The sequence below is a fragment of the Passer domesticus genome, chromosome 18 (assembly GCF_036417665.1).
Source record: "Passer domesticus isolate bPasDom1 chromosome 18, bPasDom1.hap1, whole genome shotgun sequence".
NCBI classification, from domain to species: domain Eukaryota; kingdom Metazoa; phylum Chordata; class Aves; order Passeriformes; family Passeridae; genus Passer; species Passer domesticus.
The window spans coordinates 9,401,330-9,419,426 of record NC_087491.1 but is presented as its reverse complement, the minus strand read 5'-3'; the positions used below and the strand labels follow the sequence as shown (position 1 = coordinate 9,419,426).

At 59.1% G+C, this 18,097-nt stretch overlaps 1 protein-coding gene across 1 annotated transcript in view; it reads left to right on the top strand.

Moving 5' to 3' along the window:
• The first annotated feature begins 3,391 nt into the window (after nt 1-3,391).
• RALGDS (ral guanine nucleotide dissociation stimulator) overlaps nt 3,392-18,097 on the top strand; it is a 58,101-nt gene continuing 43,395 nt past the window's right edge. The window contains exon 1 of the mRNA XM_064393995.1: nt 3,392-3,600. Within this exon, the coding sequence (XP_064250065.1) occupies nt 3,583-3,600 (18 nt within the window). The 5' untranslated portion in view covers nt 3,392-3,582. The remainder of the gene's footprint in view (nt 3,601-18,097) is intronic.

The window sequence follows — 18,097 nt, the reverse complement described above, 5'->3', positions numbered from 1 at the left end:
CATGTATGTTGGGTAACCAGGCACCTCAGCTAAGCCAAAATGGTGAGGAAAAATACTCATCCAAATATTTCCAGAAAGATACATTTCCAACCAGCCCAGGATTAATACTGTCTGTTTCTTATTTGTTAAATGAGTTAGGGCCTCAAGGCCATGCTGAAACTGGGTTCTCATTATGCTAATTATACATATATGCATATGGATTCTTTACCAGCCAGAAGGAGCTGTCCATTCAAGCCAGATAATTTTATCTCCTGGTGTCAGTGCGTGGCTGGGCTGGGCTAGACCTCATAGAAAACTACTCAGATTCCAAGAAAAACGTGAAGTTCCATAGCAGCCACAAATCTATAGATCAGCTGTAGCAATGGCCAATTCCCCTCATGCCTTAATTCTGCTGGAAATTGCTCTGGGTTTGCAGCCATAGGGCTTCATCCTGCCACGTTAATTATTGGGTTTCTGTGCAGACACTCATAAATCCTCTGTGAGAGGAAGCTCTGCAGCACAGATGATGGGTGATAGAGGGTGGTCTGTGTTTCTGGGGTACCTGTTTTGGACAAATTGTGAAGGGCTTGGTCTGAGCCCTGCATCCGAGCTGCCTTTTGGCTGAATCCTCAGCCCTCTGATTGACACCATAATGGCCTGCCTTGTGCTGTGCCAAACGTGTTTATTTTCCTGGCAGGCCTGCAGCTTCTCCCCAGGGGAATGGCTTGTGTTGTGTGACACAGTTCTGCTCCACGGGGCTGTGGTTTGAAGCAGTACCTACCAACTCCTGGTGCCTCCAGGGAGAGGAGAATGTCTGCAGAAAAAAACCCCCACAGCGCCGTGTGGGAGATGCTCCCTGAATCAGCTCGTGCCCTGCTGTAATTAATGAAAGGCTGGACTTCTGTTGTCATCCCCTGCTGATTAATCCCCTTCCCCCAGCAGCAGCAGCCAGCTTTCCTTCTCCCAGTTTGCATTGTGCAGCCTGAGGCTTGTGTGCACGGTGGGAGCTTCCCCAGCACCTGTTTTCTGATGTGCATTCCCCACCCACACCCAGTGGGGAAACTGAGGCACGTGGTAGGCAGGCAGCACAGTGCCACTCTCATGGGGGACAACGTTGTCTTACGTGTTCTTGTGCCAAAGGAATTTGGACTTAGAAATGCAGGGGACTGCATGAAAACTGAGCAACCACGTGTAAATAAACCCCACTGCCTGGGGATGTGGTTGTGCTCTCAAGGTATTTCCCACTCAAGCCCTTGACCCAGCCTCAGAGCAGCAGCTTGTTGCCTTCCCAAGGGCCCCTTTTTCCTTCCATCCCTTTCTGCTCGGCTGGAACAGACTCATCATTCATAGTCCCTCTAATTTAAGCACTCATCTGACAGGCTGTTTCTTTCCTTCTCCCTGCTGCTGTCTTGCCCAGTGCATCCACCCCCAAAGGGCAAATTTCTCTGTGTGATGTGAAACAGAAATTTCCAGCACTGGATATGATCTGAGGTGGGGCCAGGCTCTGATCCTCTCATTCTCCCCACTGATAACACAAGAATCATTTCCACTTAGCCAGATTAGGATTATTTTCCTCTCTGGTTTGGATTTCCCATAACCCTCCCACAGGTGATGTTCCCTGACAGTTTTGACCAGAAATGTCGTTTTGTACCACACGGAAGCATTCATGAAAGGACTGGCTTACTCAAACTCTCTGTGGGTGAGATCTGTGCCTGTGGGGCACGGAAATGAGATGATCTTTGAGCAGAGGGGGTAAGAACATCAGTCACACACTCCCTGCACAAAACCAGCTTGTGCAAAAGCCACGTGCATCCGGCTGCCTTCGTGCAGCTGGTGGTGGCAAGGAAGGCTGGGAGCTCCCTGCCAGGCTGCTGGCCTCACTCCCCTGCCCTTTGTCACCTCCCCTGTTCAGCTTTTTGAGGGAGGGACTCTCTGTCTCTTGCTCTGTGTTTGCACTCAGCGGGGATTTGCTCTGATCTCGAAGGGCAGCTCCTAGCACCAAGGTTATTATTTTCTCACTTCAATCCCACCTGCTCTGCTTCACCTCCTGCCCCAGCAAGTCCCCGTGGGACCCCGGGGGTGACACACACAGAGCTACAGCTGCTCTCCAGGTGGAGTGACAGTGACAGAAACAGTGACAGTGACAGGCTGTTCTGGGGACAGCAGGAACAGGAGAAGGAGTTACAGGAGTGGGTTGGGTTGTAAAATCCAACGGTAAATCCCCAGCCCTGGAGTTCTGCTCCACACAATCAAATGTTTTAGGGAAGCATCACTAGAAAAACCCATCTGAGGAGTGACATTTGAGTGTCTGCCTGCCCACCAGACTCCCTCCTTTCCCCACGAGTGTTGCTGTACTGACGTGACTTTTCCTGTGCTATATTTAGCTGAAACATAGATCCACCAAATGTCGCTGTTTTGTGTAAAACTAGTGTAAAGCCTTAGGAGTAAAGAGGCAGTTTCAACCACAAATCTCCTCTGCTTGTATGCCCACATCATCCCCCTGCTCCCCTGCTGAACCTCCAGCCGATTTAAAGCAAGCCAGATGAGTACAAATTACATTTAAAAAGCGCTTCATTCCGGTGTGGTTTTTGGCGAGTTTTGCCAGCAGCAAATCACACAGCTCTAGACCTTTTGGCGTGCGTGTTTTTCTCGCCGCGTTTCTCACTGACACCGTTACTATAATTAGAAAGATGTCGCTCTGTAGCAGCATCCAGCGCCAGGGGCAGAGCCCTGGCAGCACCTTTTCCTTTCCTGGCTGCGCTCCCCGGCCAGAGCTGCTGGTTCAGCTGGCCCCGAGCCACGGAGGAGCGGCACGGGCAGGTGCTGCGGGCTGTGCCTTGTCGCTCACCCCCTGCAGAAATCGGGGATGGCTGCTGGGGCCAGCACGGGGTGTTGTGCCCAGGAGCAGCCCCGCAGCGCCTGGGAGCGCTCGGCCATGGACTGCAGCCTTCTCCCGGCTCCTTCTCCCCGTGGAATGGCTCATGGCATCGGCCTCCTCATGACAAACGATGGGGACCGGAGCTGTTTCCAGGGAAACCCCGCTGGCTCCCGCAGCGCTGCCCGGGGGTCCCCCCGCACCCCATTTCTGTGCCGGGCTCCGGAGAGGAGCGTGGGGTGCCCTGGCTACCCGGGTCTCTCCTCCAGAGCCGGACAGCCCGTGGGGTCCCGGGGGTCTCTCTCGACCACTCCCCAAGTTCTTCTCCCCTCTCCCCGCCGGGGTCCGCCCGGTGCCTCCCGCTCCGGGGGAAAAACACCCCAAAAACGCCAAGCATCGCCCCGGTACCCCCGGAGCGGTGTCCGTGCGGAGCAGCCCCTCTGCCGGGGCCGGGCGGAGCCGGAGCCGTCCCCTCCCTCCGTCCCTCCCTCCCTCCCTCCGTCCCTCCGTCCCTCCGTCCCTGCCTCCCCGCCGGTACCGGCGCCCGCCCCGCTCCGCCCCCGCCGCTCTCCGCTCTCGGCCGCGCTCGGCGCTGGGCGCTCGGCGCTGGCGGGGCCGGCGGGGCCCATGGGCGGCTCGCAGCATCGCCCCCGGCCCTGAGCGCGGCCCCGGCCCCGCAGCGGGGCCAGCGGCTCTCGGCGCGGCCGCGGGGCTATGAGCGGGGCACGATGATGATCGACAGCCAGGTGAGTGCGCCGGGAGCCGCTTCTGGCCCTCCGGGCTGTCCCCGGGCTCGGTCCCGGCTCTCAGACGGGGCTCGGGGCGGTGTCCGCGGGGGATTGATGAGGGTGAGGAGCCGGGGGGCTCTGTAGCTGCAGGTGGCCGTGCCTTGCTGCCTCCTGGGGCCGGGGTCACTGGACGTGCCAGCAGCCCCGGTGTGCAGCGGAGGAGCTTTGCCGAGGGAGCGGGGGGGAAGTCTGTTTTTCGGTGTTTTTTCCTTGATTTTTTTTTCGCTTTCTGTTTGTACGATGTTTAATGCGGCTGGGAGAAGAGGAGCTGGCGGATGGGGAGGGGAAGGGACAGGTTTGGGACAGGCTCGGAGGGCGCCGCGATGCTGCAGCAGCGCCGTGCTGCGATGCTGCTGCCAGGCTGGCGCTGCTGCCCGCCGAGCCAGGGCCGGCTCCCCTGGCACCGCTCAGGCCAAGGGGCACCAGCAGGTCCCCTGTCTCTGCCTGGTATGTTTATGAGGCTAAAAAAGCTAAATCCAGCCGAGGTGGGCTACAGCTCTGCACTCCCAACCCCCCTGGTGCTTTGGGTTAGGGGAGGGTGAAGCCAAGGTATGAAATTTGGGGGTGGCACCAGAGCATGGCTCTAGGTTTGGTCCTGATGCTCCTCTCATTTTTGCTTTCTCTTCTTCTTCTGATGTTTGATCCCATCCCTGCTGCCCTTGGGGGGTGCTGGGAATGTAAGTGGGCAGCAATGGCTCCTTGGAGACCAGGAATGAATAAAGGGAAGGGCTGATGCTGTGCTGGAGAAGTGGGCTGGGATCCATTTTGGGGCTGGAAAATGTGCATTCCAGAGCTGCCTCCTGCACTCTGTGGATCTCCTTGGTCTGGGCTTCACTCACCTTGGTCCAGCCCAATTAAAAGCTGAATTAACTCTCTTGGGGGCACGTGTGTGAGCCAGGCCCTAGTGCCACACCGGTGTGTGCTGGATGGTGGCTCGTCCCTTTGGAAAAGGGGATTGGCAGCCAAAATACTGGAGTTTGGGTCCTGGCCCTGCCTAGGGTCAAGAACAAGAGTTTTCTGTCATTATGGAGTGGGAAGATTGATCTTGCTGGGAGATCCAGAAGATTAAAGGTGTAAGGCTGTCTGGAAAAAGATGTCCAGAGGAGCTCAGCTTCCCATGTTGGGGAATGCATGTGGCATCCTACAGAATGTTTTGCATTAAGCTCTCAGCTTTAGTCTTCCTGTCACGTTTTTATGCTCACCCCATTTTATATATGTATTTATAGGTATATTTTATATGGGTAAACTGAGCCATGTAGAGATATTTGTTCCAAGCCCAGCATCCTGCGTGGGTGGAGAGCAGAGGTTTAAAGTCCTGGTTCCTCCTGCTCAAGGGGATGAGCCACTCTGCCTTTTAAGGGGTGCAATTCCTTGAGGTCCCGTTGTTTGTGGCTACCAGTTAAGAGGAATTTCCAGCTGCACCCGCAGCCTCACCCTGCCAGTTCTGAGGGCTGCACAGCTACATTTTTCATGCCTTGTAAATGTTCCTCTCCCTGGTTGCTAAGGGAAAGACCCACACAAACAACTGGTAAAACTGAGTGTCGCAGAGTAAATAAGCTGAGCAAACAAGGAGGTTTTTTTCATCTCTCAGTGCTGCAGGTGTGTTGTTCCAGGTGTCCCGACATGTGAAAGCCAAGGTTCACGTGCAAGGGTGAATTTCAGCCTTTGAAAGGGAAACCTGCTCTTGAGCTGGCTCGGAAGGAGGCTTCCATCCTGAACCAGGCAGGGCTGCAGGCTCACCCCCGTGTCCCTGTCTGGCCGTGTGGGCGGCAGGAGGGAGCAGATGGTGGATGAGCAGCCTCGGGCTGGCTGGGGCAGGAGGCGGCGAGCGCGGGGAGCTCAGCTCGGCGGGAGCTGCCCTCGCTCGTGTCTCCCCTTTCATCTGCCCCCAGCGTCTGAAGCGGCTCCAGCGGCTCGGAGCGAGCTCCTGGAGCTGCTCTGCAGGGGCAGCGGGGCGAGCTGGCAACAAGTGACAGCCAGGGAGGGTCCAGCTGGCAGCAGGGGCTGGGAGGCAGCAGGTGGAGAGATGCAAAGTCCCCTCCTCGGCACGGCTCAGCCGCTCCATCTGGAGCTCCCACTCACGCCCGGGTCTGTGTGCCTGGGCTCATCGGGCATGAGCAGAGGATGCAGCGACTGCTGCAGGCTCCGGAATAAATCTCTGGGATGTTGTAATGATGGCTCTGACATCCCCTAGCTCCGTGCAGTGGGTTATCTCTGAGCCAGGTTGCTCAGTGAAGAAATGAGGGGATTTTCAGGGCTGTGGTTATTCTGGGCGTCTTTGGGGTTGTGGTTTTCATCTCCTCGTAGTGTTTTCACTCTGTCATTCCCTAAATGGTGCCTGACTGCTGGACCTGATCAGGGCAGTCAGGGCTTCTGTCTCAGGTGGTGATGTCCAGAGCAATCTGCACTATCCATCAGGATGGATTTTGCTTCTGATACCTTTCCCATTGCTATAGCAACCCATCTGAGGAGGATGCCAGCACGCTTTCCAGGCAGTGTGTGCAGGGAAACTGCTTCACCTGCCACCAAGCTGCCACCAAGCTGCCACCACTCGTGGGGCAGGGCTGGTTAGCTGGAAACTGCACGCAGGGGCTGAGCCTGGAGGGGCAGGGGAGCTGCTGCCAGCTCCCCCAGGCTGACCCTGCCCTCCCGGGTGTCCCCACCACCTGGAGTTTCCCTGGGATATCGGGGTGACACAGCTCAGCTGGGGGAGTGCGTGGTGCCTAGTGCCAGGATCTGGGACTTCTCCCCAAAGGAGATGCTCAGGGTGGTGTGAAGGAGCTCACCAGGGCTTGGTGAGTGTTAGGGGCTGCTTCCCCCTTCCCCTCCCCTTGCCTGTGGAGAGGATGGAAGGTGGGTCTCAGCTCCAGGGGCTGATAGAGAAGATGTTTTGCCTGCTTTTGCCAGGGGAGCCCGTTCACACTCTGCAGTCACTAGATGTGCACGTTCTGCTCTGCCTCTCATCCTGCTGCCCTGTGCTTCCTGTGCCAACCAGAGCCCATCCAGCTGTGGCTGATGCCAGGACAGCTGTGGGGCCGCCTTCCCTGCTGATGGCGCTGCCTGGCGCTGTGTTGTGCCCGGTGGCACTGCCAGGCTGTGTGACCCTGCGTGGGCCGGCCAGGGCTGCCCGGAGCCCGGCGGGGCCGTGCAGCAGATGGCACTGTTGTTTTCCCGATGAGTTATTGCCGTGGGTTCAGCGCTGGGAAGGGTCAGCGGTGATGGGAGCGGGCTCGGAGCCAGCACCGGCTCCCTGGGAAAGCCCAGCACGCCAAGCTGGGCTGGGCTGTGACGAGCAGAGCTCGGTGTGCGGGCACTGCCCGCCCTGGAGGAGCCGAGGTGGAGGCAGCTCCATCCTCGCCCATCTCCAGCCCCGCCGCCGCAGCTGGGGGGGCTCTGCTGGCACGGAGAGCACAGGGCAGCAGGATGAGAGGCAGAGCAGCGCAGAGAGCATGCTGGAGAGCATCTAGAGACTGCAGAGCGCGAAGGACACGGAGGAGGGAACAGCCGTGGGAGACCCCAGCAAGGCCGCGACAATCACCGCGTCCTTCCCATGAAAATAAATCCCCGATCCCCCGCTCCCGTTCGTGCCTGGGAGCTGCCCCAGCTGTCCCCCAGCACTCCGTGGGCAGCAGGGACCCGGCCCTGACCTTTCCCCGGGGCCGCCAGGCACGGCTGCCCGTGTCGCTGTCGCATCCGCGCCGCCGGTGTCACATCAGGAGCGCCAAGCCCGTGCCCGGGGCGCTGCGGCTGGGCTGGCACAGCCCTGGCGGTCAGGGGGGCTGTGGCAGCTGCTGCCAGCTCTTTGGGTGCTCCCACACGCAATCCATCCCTCCCCGCCCGGGATGCGCTGGCGGAGCTGCAGATGTTGACAGCTTTTCCCGGCGGGATCGCCCGAGCCCGGCCGGCGTGACCTGCCCTGGGGCTCAGCCGCCTGTTTTCCTCGAGGATCTGCGTGTTTGACTGGCTGGGTTTCCTGGGGACCTTTCGGCTCCCAGGGCACCGAGGGTGTCTCCGCGGATTGTCGCTGACATCCCGGCTCTGCAGCCCTGGCCGCGGGTCAGAGGCGGCGTTTGGAGCCATCAGCTGCTGCCAAAGGCGGCTCGGGGCTGCGGGATCACGGAGATTCCGCTCCCTCGGGCCCTGCGGTGCAGCGGGAGTTCATCCTCCGCACGGATTTACAGCCCCCCCCCGTGCTCCCGGGTTTGCTGTGCCCTGAGGGCTCCTGTCCCTGCCGAGCCTCATGCTCCCTGGAAATGGAATTCATGTTCTCCACCCCCCTGCCTGGAGAGGGGGTCCAAAGATGGGGGAAAGGGGAAGCAGGGTGAAGGGTCTGGGGAGAAGGAAGGGGTGCAGTGGGGGCCTGATGGGTCACAGAGGGTGGAGAAGCCATTCCTGTTCTGTGCTGCCCTGTGGGGCACCAGGAGAAAATCAGAAGCTTTAGATGTGGTGGCAGAGCTGTGGGATGGCAAGGCAGCCCCACACTTCCCTGTAGGGTCTGGAAGAGAAAGGGAGGAGGGGAGAAGCTGAGCGAGGTGTGCTGCAGACATTGCCGTGTTCCGAGGGGGGATCACTGCAGGAGCACTCCAGGCAGCCTGGAGGGGACGTGCAGGGCGCTGGCACAGCCTGGGGGCGATGCTGTGCTGGGATTCAGGATGTGGCCGTGTGAGCCTGCTCTCCCTGGGCTGATAACACCCGGCTCTGCCTCATGGGCTTCTCGGGGCTTCCGCTGCCCCTTTTTATCTTTCCTTTTCCGTGCAGTCCCACTCCGTTTCCCACTCCCCTGCCATAAACACCCTGCCGGGGCTGGCGGCAGGAAGCAAACCCTGCCAAGCACTGGAGGAGCTCCGGCCGGCTCCGTGCGAGCCCTCGGCACGGAGCGGGGAGGTCGAGGTCATCCCTCAGCACAGCCAGGAGCAATCCCTTTGAAATCCCCGGCAGCCGCTCCTCTGGCCCCGCCGGCTCCATCCCGCAGCGGATTTCCCACCGAGTGTTTCCTGCCCGTCCCTCTCGGCAGTGTCACACAGCTCTTCACCCTCCCCCGGGGGTGTGACACCCCTGGGGTGAATCACAACGGGCAGCCAGGGTGGGGTGGCAAAGTCCAGGGCAGGCAGGAACAGCCTGGCCACACCTGGGCACTGCTGCATGTGCTGAGTGACAGGGAAAGGAGCACAGCCATGTCCTGAATGACAGAGAACAGGGACACAACCATGTCCTGAATGACAGGGAAAGGAGCACAGCCATGTCCTGAATGACAGAGAACAGGGACACAACCATGTCCTGAATGACAGGGAAAGGAGCACAGCCATGTCCTGAATTGAAGGAACAGGGACACAGCCATATCCTGAATGACAGAGAACAGGGACACAGCCATGGTCCTGAACTGATGGAACAGTGACACAGCCATGGCCCTGAATTGATGGAACAGGGACACAACCATGGTCCAGAATTAAAGGAACAGGAGCACAGCTATGGCCCTGAATTGATGGAACAGGAGCACAGCCATGGCCCTAAACTGAAGGAACAGGGTCACAGCCATGGCCCAGGGCAGGGGTTGGGCTCTGCCCGTGTGGAGGCTGGAGGAGCAGGGCTGGGCGTCCTTTCTTTTTCATTATTATCATTATTACTGTATTTCAATAATTAAACTGTTCTTATCTCAGCCCATGAGGTTTTTACCCTGGGGGAAGTCCCACATTTTCTGCCCCATGACCAGCAGGCCAAAGGCAGCACAAATCTTCCCCTCGTACAAACGAGGGCTTGTGGATGTTTAAGGGCCCTGTTTTTCTTGGCTGAGAGGTTGAAAGTCCCAGCAGGCTTCAAACCCTCCCGTTCAGCATTTCCATGGTGACAGGAAGGCTCTGCTGGTGCCTGTGCTGTCCTCAGTGCCACCAAAATAACGAGGCTGGTGCAAGCCCTGTGCCTTTTGGGGGGGTTGGAAGGCAGAGCCCGTGCCCAGGGTTGGATTGGACACTGTCCTCCGTGTCCCTGATTTTACCCCGCTGGGATAAGCCCAAAAGGAGGCAGGGGTGGTTCAGGAGACCATGCCCAGCCTCCCGTGCTGTCCCTGCGTGCCTGGCACTGCTGGTGGTGCTGTGGCATCACGTCCCCTGACAGAGAGCCCACCCTGTGCCCGTCAGGGCCAACAGCAGCCCCGGCCCTTGGCAGTGCTGTGCGAGCAGCCGGAGGCACAGGCAGGCTGATAAACGCTCCCCCAGCCGGGGAAGGAGCGCTTCTGCCGCTGGAAACGCCTTTGTGTCCCTCCTCCTGCCAGGATCCCGCAGGGATTCCAGCGGGGTGGGGCACGGGCAGGCGCCCACCCCTGGTGTGACAGCTGGGGGAGCTGCGGCTGCTCCATCCCTGTCCTTGTCCGTGAGACTGCTCCATCCCTGTCCCCGCGGCTGCTCCATCCCTGTCCCTGCTCCATCCCTGTCCCTGTCCCTGAGACTGCTCCATCCCTGTCCCCGCGGCTGCTCCATCCCTGTCCCTGTCCCTGTCCCTGTTCCTGTCCCTGCTCCATCCCTGTCCCTATCCCTATGACTGTTCCATCCCTGTCCCTGTCACTGTCCCTGTCCCTGCTCCATCCCTGTCCCTGCTCCATCCCTGTCCCTGTCCCTGCTCCATCACTGTCCCTGCTCCATCCCTGTCCCTGTCCCTGCTCCATCTCTGTCCCTGCTCCATCCCTGTCTCTGTCCCTGCTCCATCCCTGTCCCCATGGCTGCTCCATCCCTGTCCCTGCTGCATCCCTGTTCCTGCTCCATCCCTGTCCCTGTCTCTGTCCCTGCTCCATCCCTGTCCCCATCCCTGCTCCATCCCCTGTCCCTGTCCCTGTCCCTGTCCCTGTCCCTGTCCCTGTCCCTGTCCCTGTCCCTGTCCCTGCTCCATCCCTGTCCCTGCGTTTCCCCGGAGCTCAGCACAGCCTGGCAGCTTCTCCCACCCACATGGCTCTGGGTACCTGGGACTGCCACAGAAATTGGGATTTTACACCCCCTGCGTGCTGGATTCATGGCTTTTCCCCCGCACTGTCCATGCTGACTGGGAGGGGAGGGCTGCACTCCTGAAACCTTTTACAAATACAGTTAAATGTATCCTTTCTCCTTAGAAAGCAGCAAGGAAATTCCCTTCTCCCCCGGAATGTTGATATATTTTGGGCCAAGCTGTGTATCTTTTGCTGTCAGACACCCACAAGGAGGACCAGGTGCAGTGAGATTTGTCAGTGTTTCAGGGGCCAGCTCCTGTGAATTTGCCTGTGTGGGCACCATGTCCCTGTGCAAAGTCTGTGGCTCAGTGGCCTGCAGCCAGAGCTCGTGTTTGGTGGTGACATCCAAATTTTCCCTGTGCTGGCCACCACTGACCCCTCCCTGGCCACTCTGGGTGTCACAGCCCAGCTTTTGGGGCATTTTTGGGGCATTTGCTGGGGCTGGGTGGCTGTGACTGCTTACACAAGTCCCCTTTGGAAGGGTGTTTAGTTAATAGGATTATAAAGCTTTCCTGTCGTCAGGCAACGGAAATCAATGGAGGGCCCCTGGGAATGAGCCTCATCCCAGTTCCAGCCCAGCCCAGCAGGGCTGTGTGGCCAGGGCTGCTGAAAGGGGACGAGCTGCCCCCTCTGTGCTGCCCCCCACACTGCTGGAAATAAGGAAAAAAGGATGTAGAGCTACTGGAAAGTGTTTGGAAAAAATTCCTTCTTGAGGCATGCTTTGAACGCCAAGAATTGGAAATCCTTTCTTCTGTAAAAATGGATTTTTGCATCGGATTCGGCATTTTTGGCTTGAACAAAACAAAGAAAACTTCAGATATCACTCCCTATCACCCTGTGTATAAAGATGCAGATTCCTGGTGTAATTGTACCTCAGTTCTGTTTTCAGCACCCAGTCATACCCCTTCCCAATTACTGTGGGGGATGCTTTTCATCCCTGGAGAGAGAGCTCGTGGAGATATCTGTGGAGATATCTGTGGAGCTAAAGCATTTTCCAAAGAAAATGGTGAAGGCTCCATGGGGCCATCTGAGGAGTGGCTGAGGGCACTTGGCTTTTTGGCTGGAGAAAAGGAGACCCTGAGTTCTGCTCTGCTGGAGCTGGGTTGAGAAGATTTAGGTTGGACATCAGGGGAAGGTTCTTCCCCCTGGGCACTGCCCAGGCTCCCCAGGGAATGGGCACAGCCCCAGAGCTCCAGGAGTGCTTGGACACTGCTCCCAGGCACAGGGTGGGGTTCTTGGGGTGTCCTGGGCAGGGCCAGGAGTTTGAATTGATGATCCTCGTGGGTCCCATCCAGTTTGGGATTCTCTGAAGTGCAGAGGCTGCTCTCAGTCCATTCATGCCAGCTGCAAGGATGCAGCTGGGGCAGTGCCTGGGATCCCACTGAGGATCCTGCTGCCACCCCTGGTTGTCCCAAAGTGCTGGATGTCCCCTGCTCCCATCCCTGCTGCTGGGCTGGTGCACAGGAATCCCTGGAATCAGCAATTTTCCCTTTCTCCAGTCAAAAACCATGGCTTGGCCTGAAAGCTGAGAGCAGGTGCTGCTCTGTGGCGCCTGGGGGGGCTTTGCCCTCCTCTCTGCTGCCAGCAAACATCAGCAGCTCGGCAGGATGGGCTCATTCAGGAATTTCTGGGGTGTCCCCAGCACGCAGCCAGCTCCAGCCCCTCCCTGGTGGGCTGCACCTTTCACTGCACAGGGCAGCACTGGAAAAGCCCCCAGCCCCCGGGAGGTCAGGGAAGCTCCTTTGTGCTCTCTGGGCTGTCTGCACCAGGGCTGAGAGCCTCGGGCTCTGCTCGGTCCCGCCCTGCCCTGTCCCTGCCCTCCCGCAGGGGATTCCAGGCTGGAATGCCTCTCTCCGGTCTGACCCAGCAGGGAGAGCTCTGCACAGCCAGGAGAGCCACTGGAACCTTTGCTGTCCCGGCGGGAGGGTGGGGGAGCAGCAGGGAAACTTCCAGAAAAATCCACCCGCTCCAGGAATCTGGCCGTGCAGAGAGTGTTTCCCATCCTTTGGCTGTGCCAGAGAGGGGGCTGCACGTGGTGGAGAATTCCTTAATCCCTGGGGGCTGCAGAACGGGGTGAAGAGGGAGGGTCGGGAGGCTCAGGGTGCAGGGCTGGAAAGCTGCAGGCTGCCAAAGCCGTGTCTGTTATCTCTGGAGCCCGGGGCTTGCCGTGTGCCAGGCAGCACGGCGTGGATCTGCAGATAACCTCTGGTGTGGTTACAGCACGTCAGGAGCTGGGCTGGGCTGAGCAGCACCCTCAGAGCGAGCTCCAGGGCTGGGGAGGCTGGAATCCCCCCTCTGGGTTATTTCAGCTCCAGCTCAGCCCTGGAGAATGTGCTGAAGGGAGCAGCCCTGCCCAGCACTCGGCCAAGTGGGTGAATCAGTGGATGCCCCACATCTGGCAAACATCTGGCTGCCTGCAGGCCTGTGCCCAGAGAGGTGCCCTGGCCTTGCTGCCAGCCTGGTCCTGCCACAGGCAGCTGCTGCTCTGGCCTGCTGTCATTGCTGGGGAATTTCTTTCATTTTGTGGAGGTCTTTGATGCTTGACATCAAGCACTGGAGCCAGTCTCCCTTTGTGAGTCACTGGGTGCCAGGAGTGCCCAGCTTCATGGGAGAGGTTGGTCACTAGTTTTTGGAGCATCCCAAAATGGAAAAATCACCACGGGTGACCATGTCCTGCCCCGCTGATACCCCCAGCTGGTTCCCCCTGGCATCTTTCTCTTCTCCACCAAAGATATTTGCAGCTGGTCCTGCTGCTGGGCTGGTGCGGGCACAGCTGAGCCTTGCTGTCACCTGTGCTGTGCCCGCCTGGTCCCTGCAAGGCCAGTGCCCAGCGCTGGCCCTGGAGGGGACAGCATGTGCTGGCATTTGGGAGCTTATTCCTGCCCCCAGGCTGCCTGTGCTGCAGCTCCCCTGCCAGCAGGAGCTTGGGGAAATGAGGCTTCTCCTTAGGTTTGGAGCTGCAGGGGACATGTGGCAGCGTGTGCCTTGTCCCGCAGTGCCAGGAGCAAGGGCTGGGGTGTGTGCCCAGCCTGGCAAGAGGGGCAGCGTGCAGGGGCACAGCCAGCCCGGCAATCCAGGCAGCTGGGGGCCCCGTGCCAGGGATTTCCCGGCGGCAGAGCCACGCCCGGCTCTCCCCTGTGGTGCAGGTGGGGTGGGGACACCCCGGAGTGTCACTGGGAGGGCTCAGTCGGGTGGGAAACCATCCTGGGGCGAAACCATCCTTCCCCCCATCGCCGGGAAGGGCGGCGGGAGCTGCCGTGCACTGCAGGGAGCTGTGTGGCCCCGTCCTCCTCCTTCCCCCCGCTCGGGGGTGGAACGGGGGCAGCAGGGAGTGGGGGTCTGCCCAGGGGCACGGGCTCCTTCCCCACCCTGCGTGTGAGCGCTCCTGGCACGGCTGTGCGGCGGTGCAAGGGCAGGAATCCCCTCCTGGAGCATCCCCAGGGGTGTTCCCACGCCGATCTCTGTCCCCAGCTCCGCGGGAAGGGAGGGAGGGAGGGAGGGAGGGAGGGAGGGAGGGAGGGAGGGAGGGAGGGAGGGAGGGAGGGAGGGAGGGAGGGAGGGAGGGAGGGAGGGAGGGAGGGAGGGAGGGAGGGAGGGAGGGAGGGAGGGAGGGAGGGAGGGAGGGAGGGAGGGAGGGAGGCTGCGGAATCCCCTGGAGCTGTTGCCATGGCAGCCCCGAGCAGGGCTCGCTCCCCGTGCCCACGCCGTGCTCTCCGTGAGAGGGCACGCCTGGCACCGGGCTCGGCATTCCCAACTCCCCTGGCACCGAATTTGGCATTCCCGGCTCCCCATGGCACCGAGCTGGGCATTCCCGGCTCCCCGGGCACCGGGCTTGGCATTCCCGCACCAGGCTCGGCATTCCCGGCTCCCCGGGCACCGGGCTCGGCATTCCCCGCTCTCATGCCACCAGGCTCGGCATTCCTGGCTCTCATGGCACCGAGCTGGGCATTCCCGGCTCCCCGGGCACCGGGCTCGGCATTCCCGGCTCCTCGGGCACCGGGCTCAGCGCCTGGGCAGCAGATCCCTTTCCCCCGCCGATCGGGAGGTGTGCGGGCTCCCGCTGCTCCCTCTCCCACCGGAGCCGTGCTCCCGGTCCCCGCGCATCCCCTCCCGCCCCGGGAGCACGGCGGGTCCCCGTTGCTGCGGTGACGGTCTCCATGGAGACCGGCCGGGCACAGCTGCATCCCGGGCACCGCAGGGGATGTCCCCCTGCCCACGGGGACACGCTGGCTCCCGGCGTGCACCCTCAGCCCCCAGGGCAGCGTGGAGATGGAAATCCCTCAAGTGTGTGGCAAACGCGTGGAGGAATCCCAAGGAAAGTGGATTGGTTTTCCCGCACCCCGCCTTTAATGCTCGTTGGCTTTCACTCCACGCTGGTAATTGCTGCTCTGCACTATTAAAAGGCTGTCTCGTGCTTTGCACGGGCTTGATTGTGGATTAATTTTGCATATGTATCTATTCTGGGGAGCATGGGGATGCATTCAGGATGCTGAATGCCAGACTGAGGTGTGAGGTGCAGCAGGGGCTGTGCCTGCTCTCAGGAGGGGCTTTGAGGAAATGACAGTGGCTTCTCCAAAGAAATGCCTAAAAACAAGGTTCAAATCAAAGGGATTTATTCCCACAACTAGTTTGGGAGGAGACAGGTTGTGTATATCCTATTAGAAATCCCTCTTGGACCTCAAGGTGATTTTGATTTTCACTGGGAAATAGGTATCCTACCTGCTCATGGTCTCCTGGAAGTCCCACCAGGCTCCATCTCCATGTCTGCCTCTCTAAACCTACCCACAGGCTTTCTGTAAACACCACATTTCTCCAGAGAAATGCTGTTTGGTTGGGATTTCTGTGGTTTTGAAACCAGATTTCCTCTTTCTATTACTGAGAAGTGCCAAAAGGGAAGAGCTGTTGGGATTTTCCATTTGCCATTTACTCCTCGTGGCACTTTCTTTCCCCTTTGCCTTTCTATCAGCCTCACACAGTGAAAATAAACCTGCAGGTTTTGTGTCATTTCTCTCAAATACCGTGCTCTGGTGCAGGATGCTGCGATGTTTGAGCACGGAGTTGCAATTTCCTTTGAAAAACAAACTCACCATTGTCATTCCTGGGGAATTTCTTTCATTTTGTGGAGGTCTTTGATGCTTGACATCAAGCACTGGAGCCAGTCTCCCTTTGTGAGTCACTGGGTGTAGGAATGCCCAGCTCCATGGGAGAGGCTGGTCACTGGTTTTTGGAGCATCCCAAACGTTCAGCGGTGCTGGGTGCTGAGATCCTCCTGTGCCTGAGCTTGTCCCTGAAAGCTGCATTCACCTGTGCAGAGGTTCAGTCGTGGGGTGCTCAAAGTGATGTTTTTGCAGGGTGGCAGAGGCTGTTTGGACCTTGAGGAGTGGCTGCACATCCCAGTGCAGGAGCCGTTCTCTCCCCGGGGCAGCAGCAGAGTGGCTGGGAGCAGGATGCACCCAGCATGGGAATTGCAATGAATTTGCCCTGCAGTTGCTCTGTTCCTGCCAAGACTCTTACTGGAAAATTGTATTTTCCCAGTAATGGTTGCTAAGCACTGATGGGCTTTATCTGCTCAGCTGGAGCTGCCACAACAAAGCTCCGGAGCGAAATAAAACAGGGAAACATCAGTGCTGGGGCTTCCCTGTCCTCCAGAGGCAGCACCAGAGAAGATTTCCCCTTCCCTGGGCAGGGCTGGCCCGTGCTGCTGCGGGGCTGCAGCCTGGGGGTGTTTGCTCTGTGTTCCCTGCACGGGGAAGGTTTCCTGCTGGCAGATCTGGGATCCCAGCAGGGTTTGCACTCACGTCAGCCAGACTGGGGGAGCAGGAGGATGAAGCTGTCGTTCAAACATCTGCGTGGGATCATCCTGTCTGGGCTGCTTTGACAGTGGGGTTTTGTTTTGTGTTTCTGCTGCAGATCTGCCAGTGGGAAGGGTTCAGAGCCACGCTGCTGGTTTAGTGAGGGACAGCTCTGTTCCCCGGTGGGTGGACATGCATGAGCTGGCCCCAGCACAGGAGGGGAAGGCTCCTCACCATCTCTGGGGCTGTGTGAATGCCCACAACACCTGTCTGGTTGCCTCTGACCAAAGCATTCCCTGCTCAGCAGCTCCCAGGTCCCCTCAACCCACCGTGTCCCGTTCCTGTTGGTTTGGGATGGATCTCTGGAGCATCTCTTCTTCTCTCCACCTCTGCTGCTGCTCCTCTGCCTGGTGTCCCTCCTGGGACTCTGCACTTGGAATTTTACTTTCCTTTGCAGCCTGCCTGCGTGGTTTGTCACTTTCCCAGAAGGATTGTCCCTTTTGGCATCTCTGTGGCTGCCAGGTGGGAGGTCACTGGGCTGTGTGGGCCAGCAGAGCACACTGAGCCCTGGCAGAGGTGTGTGACAGCTTCTGAGTCTGTCCCTAGCCCTGGAAGTCCAGGGAAGCCCTAGAAACCAGGGAACCAGCAGGTGATGGGGCTCCTGCACCTCCACACCACCTCTGCAGAGATTCCTGTTCCCACAGTACACTTCAGCTGCTGAACAGGATGAGTTCCTGGGAATGGTAGCCCTTGGAGACTCTGGCACTTGAGTGTGAAATCTGTGTCCTTCTCAGGCTGTTTGGAAGCTGCAATCTCAGCTGACCAAGCCCTCTTGTTACTGGAGAGCTGTTGTTGGAAAGCCGAGCTCTGCTGACCAGTTGTTGCAGGCAGGTGAGTAACCTGAGCTGGGGCTGAGGCACAGCTTGAATCACCTTTCCTGGAAGCTGAGCTGCGGGCACTGCCTGTGCTGAGGGCAGGGTTTGGGGCTGGTGAAATGTGGGACAGTCCTCAGAGGGAATGCTCTTTGCACTGAGTCACCAAGGAATGGAGAAGGAGCAGGACAGAGACTGCCTGTGCCAGGGAGTTTCCAGGGCTGGGGCACTGCCTCTCTGCCCTGAAAAAACTTGCCAAAATTCTTTCAGTCAGCAGCTGGGGCATGGCCCTGGGAATTTTGCCTTGTGCACGTGCTCCAGCTGTGATCTCCCCTCTTTCCTCTCCTGCAAATCCATTCCTGGGGCTGCTGCAGTGCTGCCTTCTTGTCCTCGCTGCTGCTCATCTCAGCCATATGGCGGATGAAAAATCCGCCTAATTTCCAGTTAAAACTTAATTCATGGCGGGTTTATCCCTACTTGGTCTTGTTCCAGGCTTGCCCATTAGCTCCCATTCCTGCAGCAGGCGAGGGCTGCTTTCCTCATCCTTGCATTTCCCCCAGGAAGGGAAGTTCCCAGCTGAGTGTGGGACTCAGCTGGGAGCTGCGAGGGGCACGGAGGGTCCGTGAGCGTGTGAGACCCCTCGAAGCCCGGCTCTTGGCTCTGGCTGCTGCGCGGATGAGTCAGCCCGGCTTAGCTGGCGTAGCGCTGAGCGGGGCTCTGCCAAGCCCGGCTTACCTAAGCCCGCAGGAATGCCTGGCTCAGCGGGGCTCCTGGGCTCCGCTCCCACACCCCGGCGTGCTGCGAGCCGCCCTTGTGGC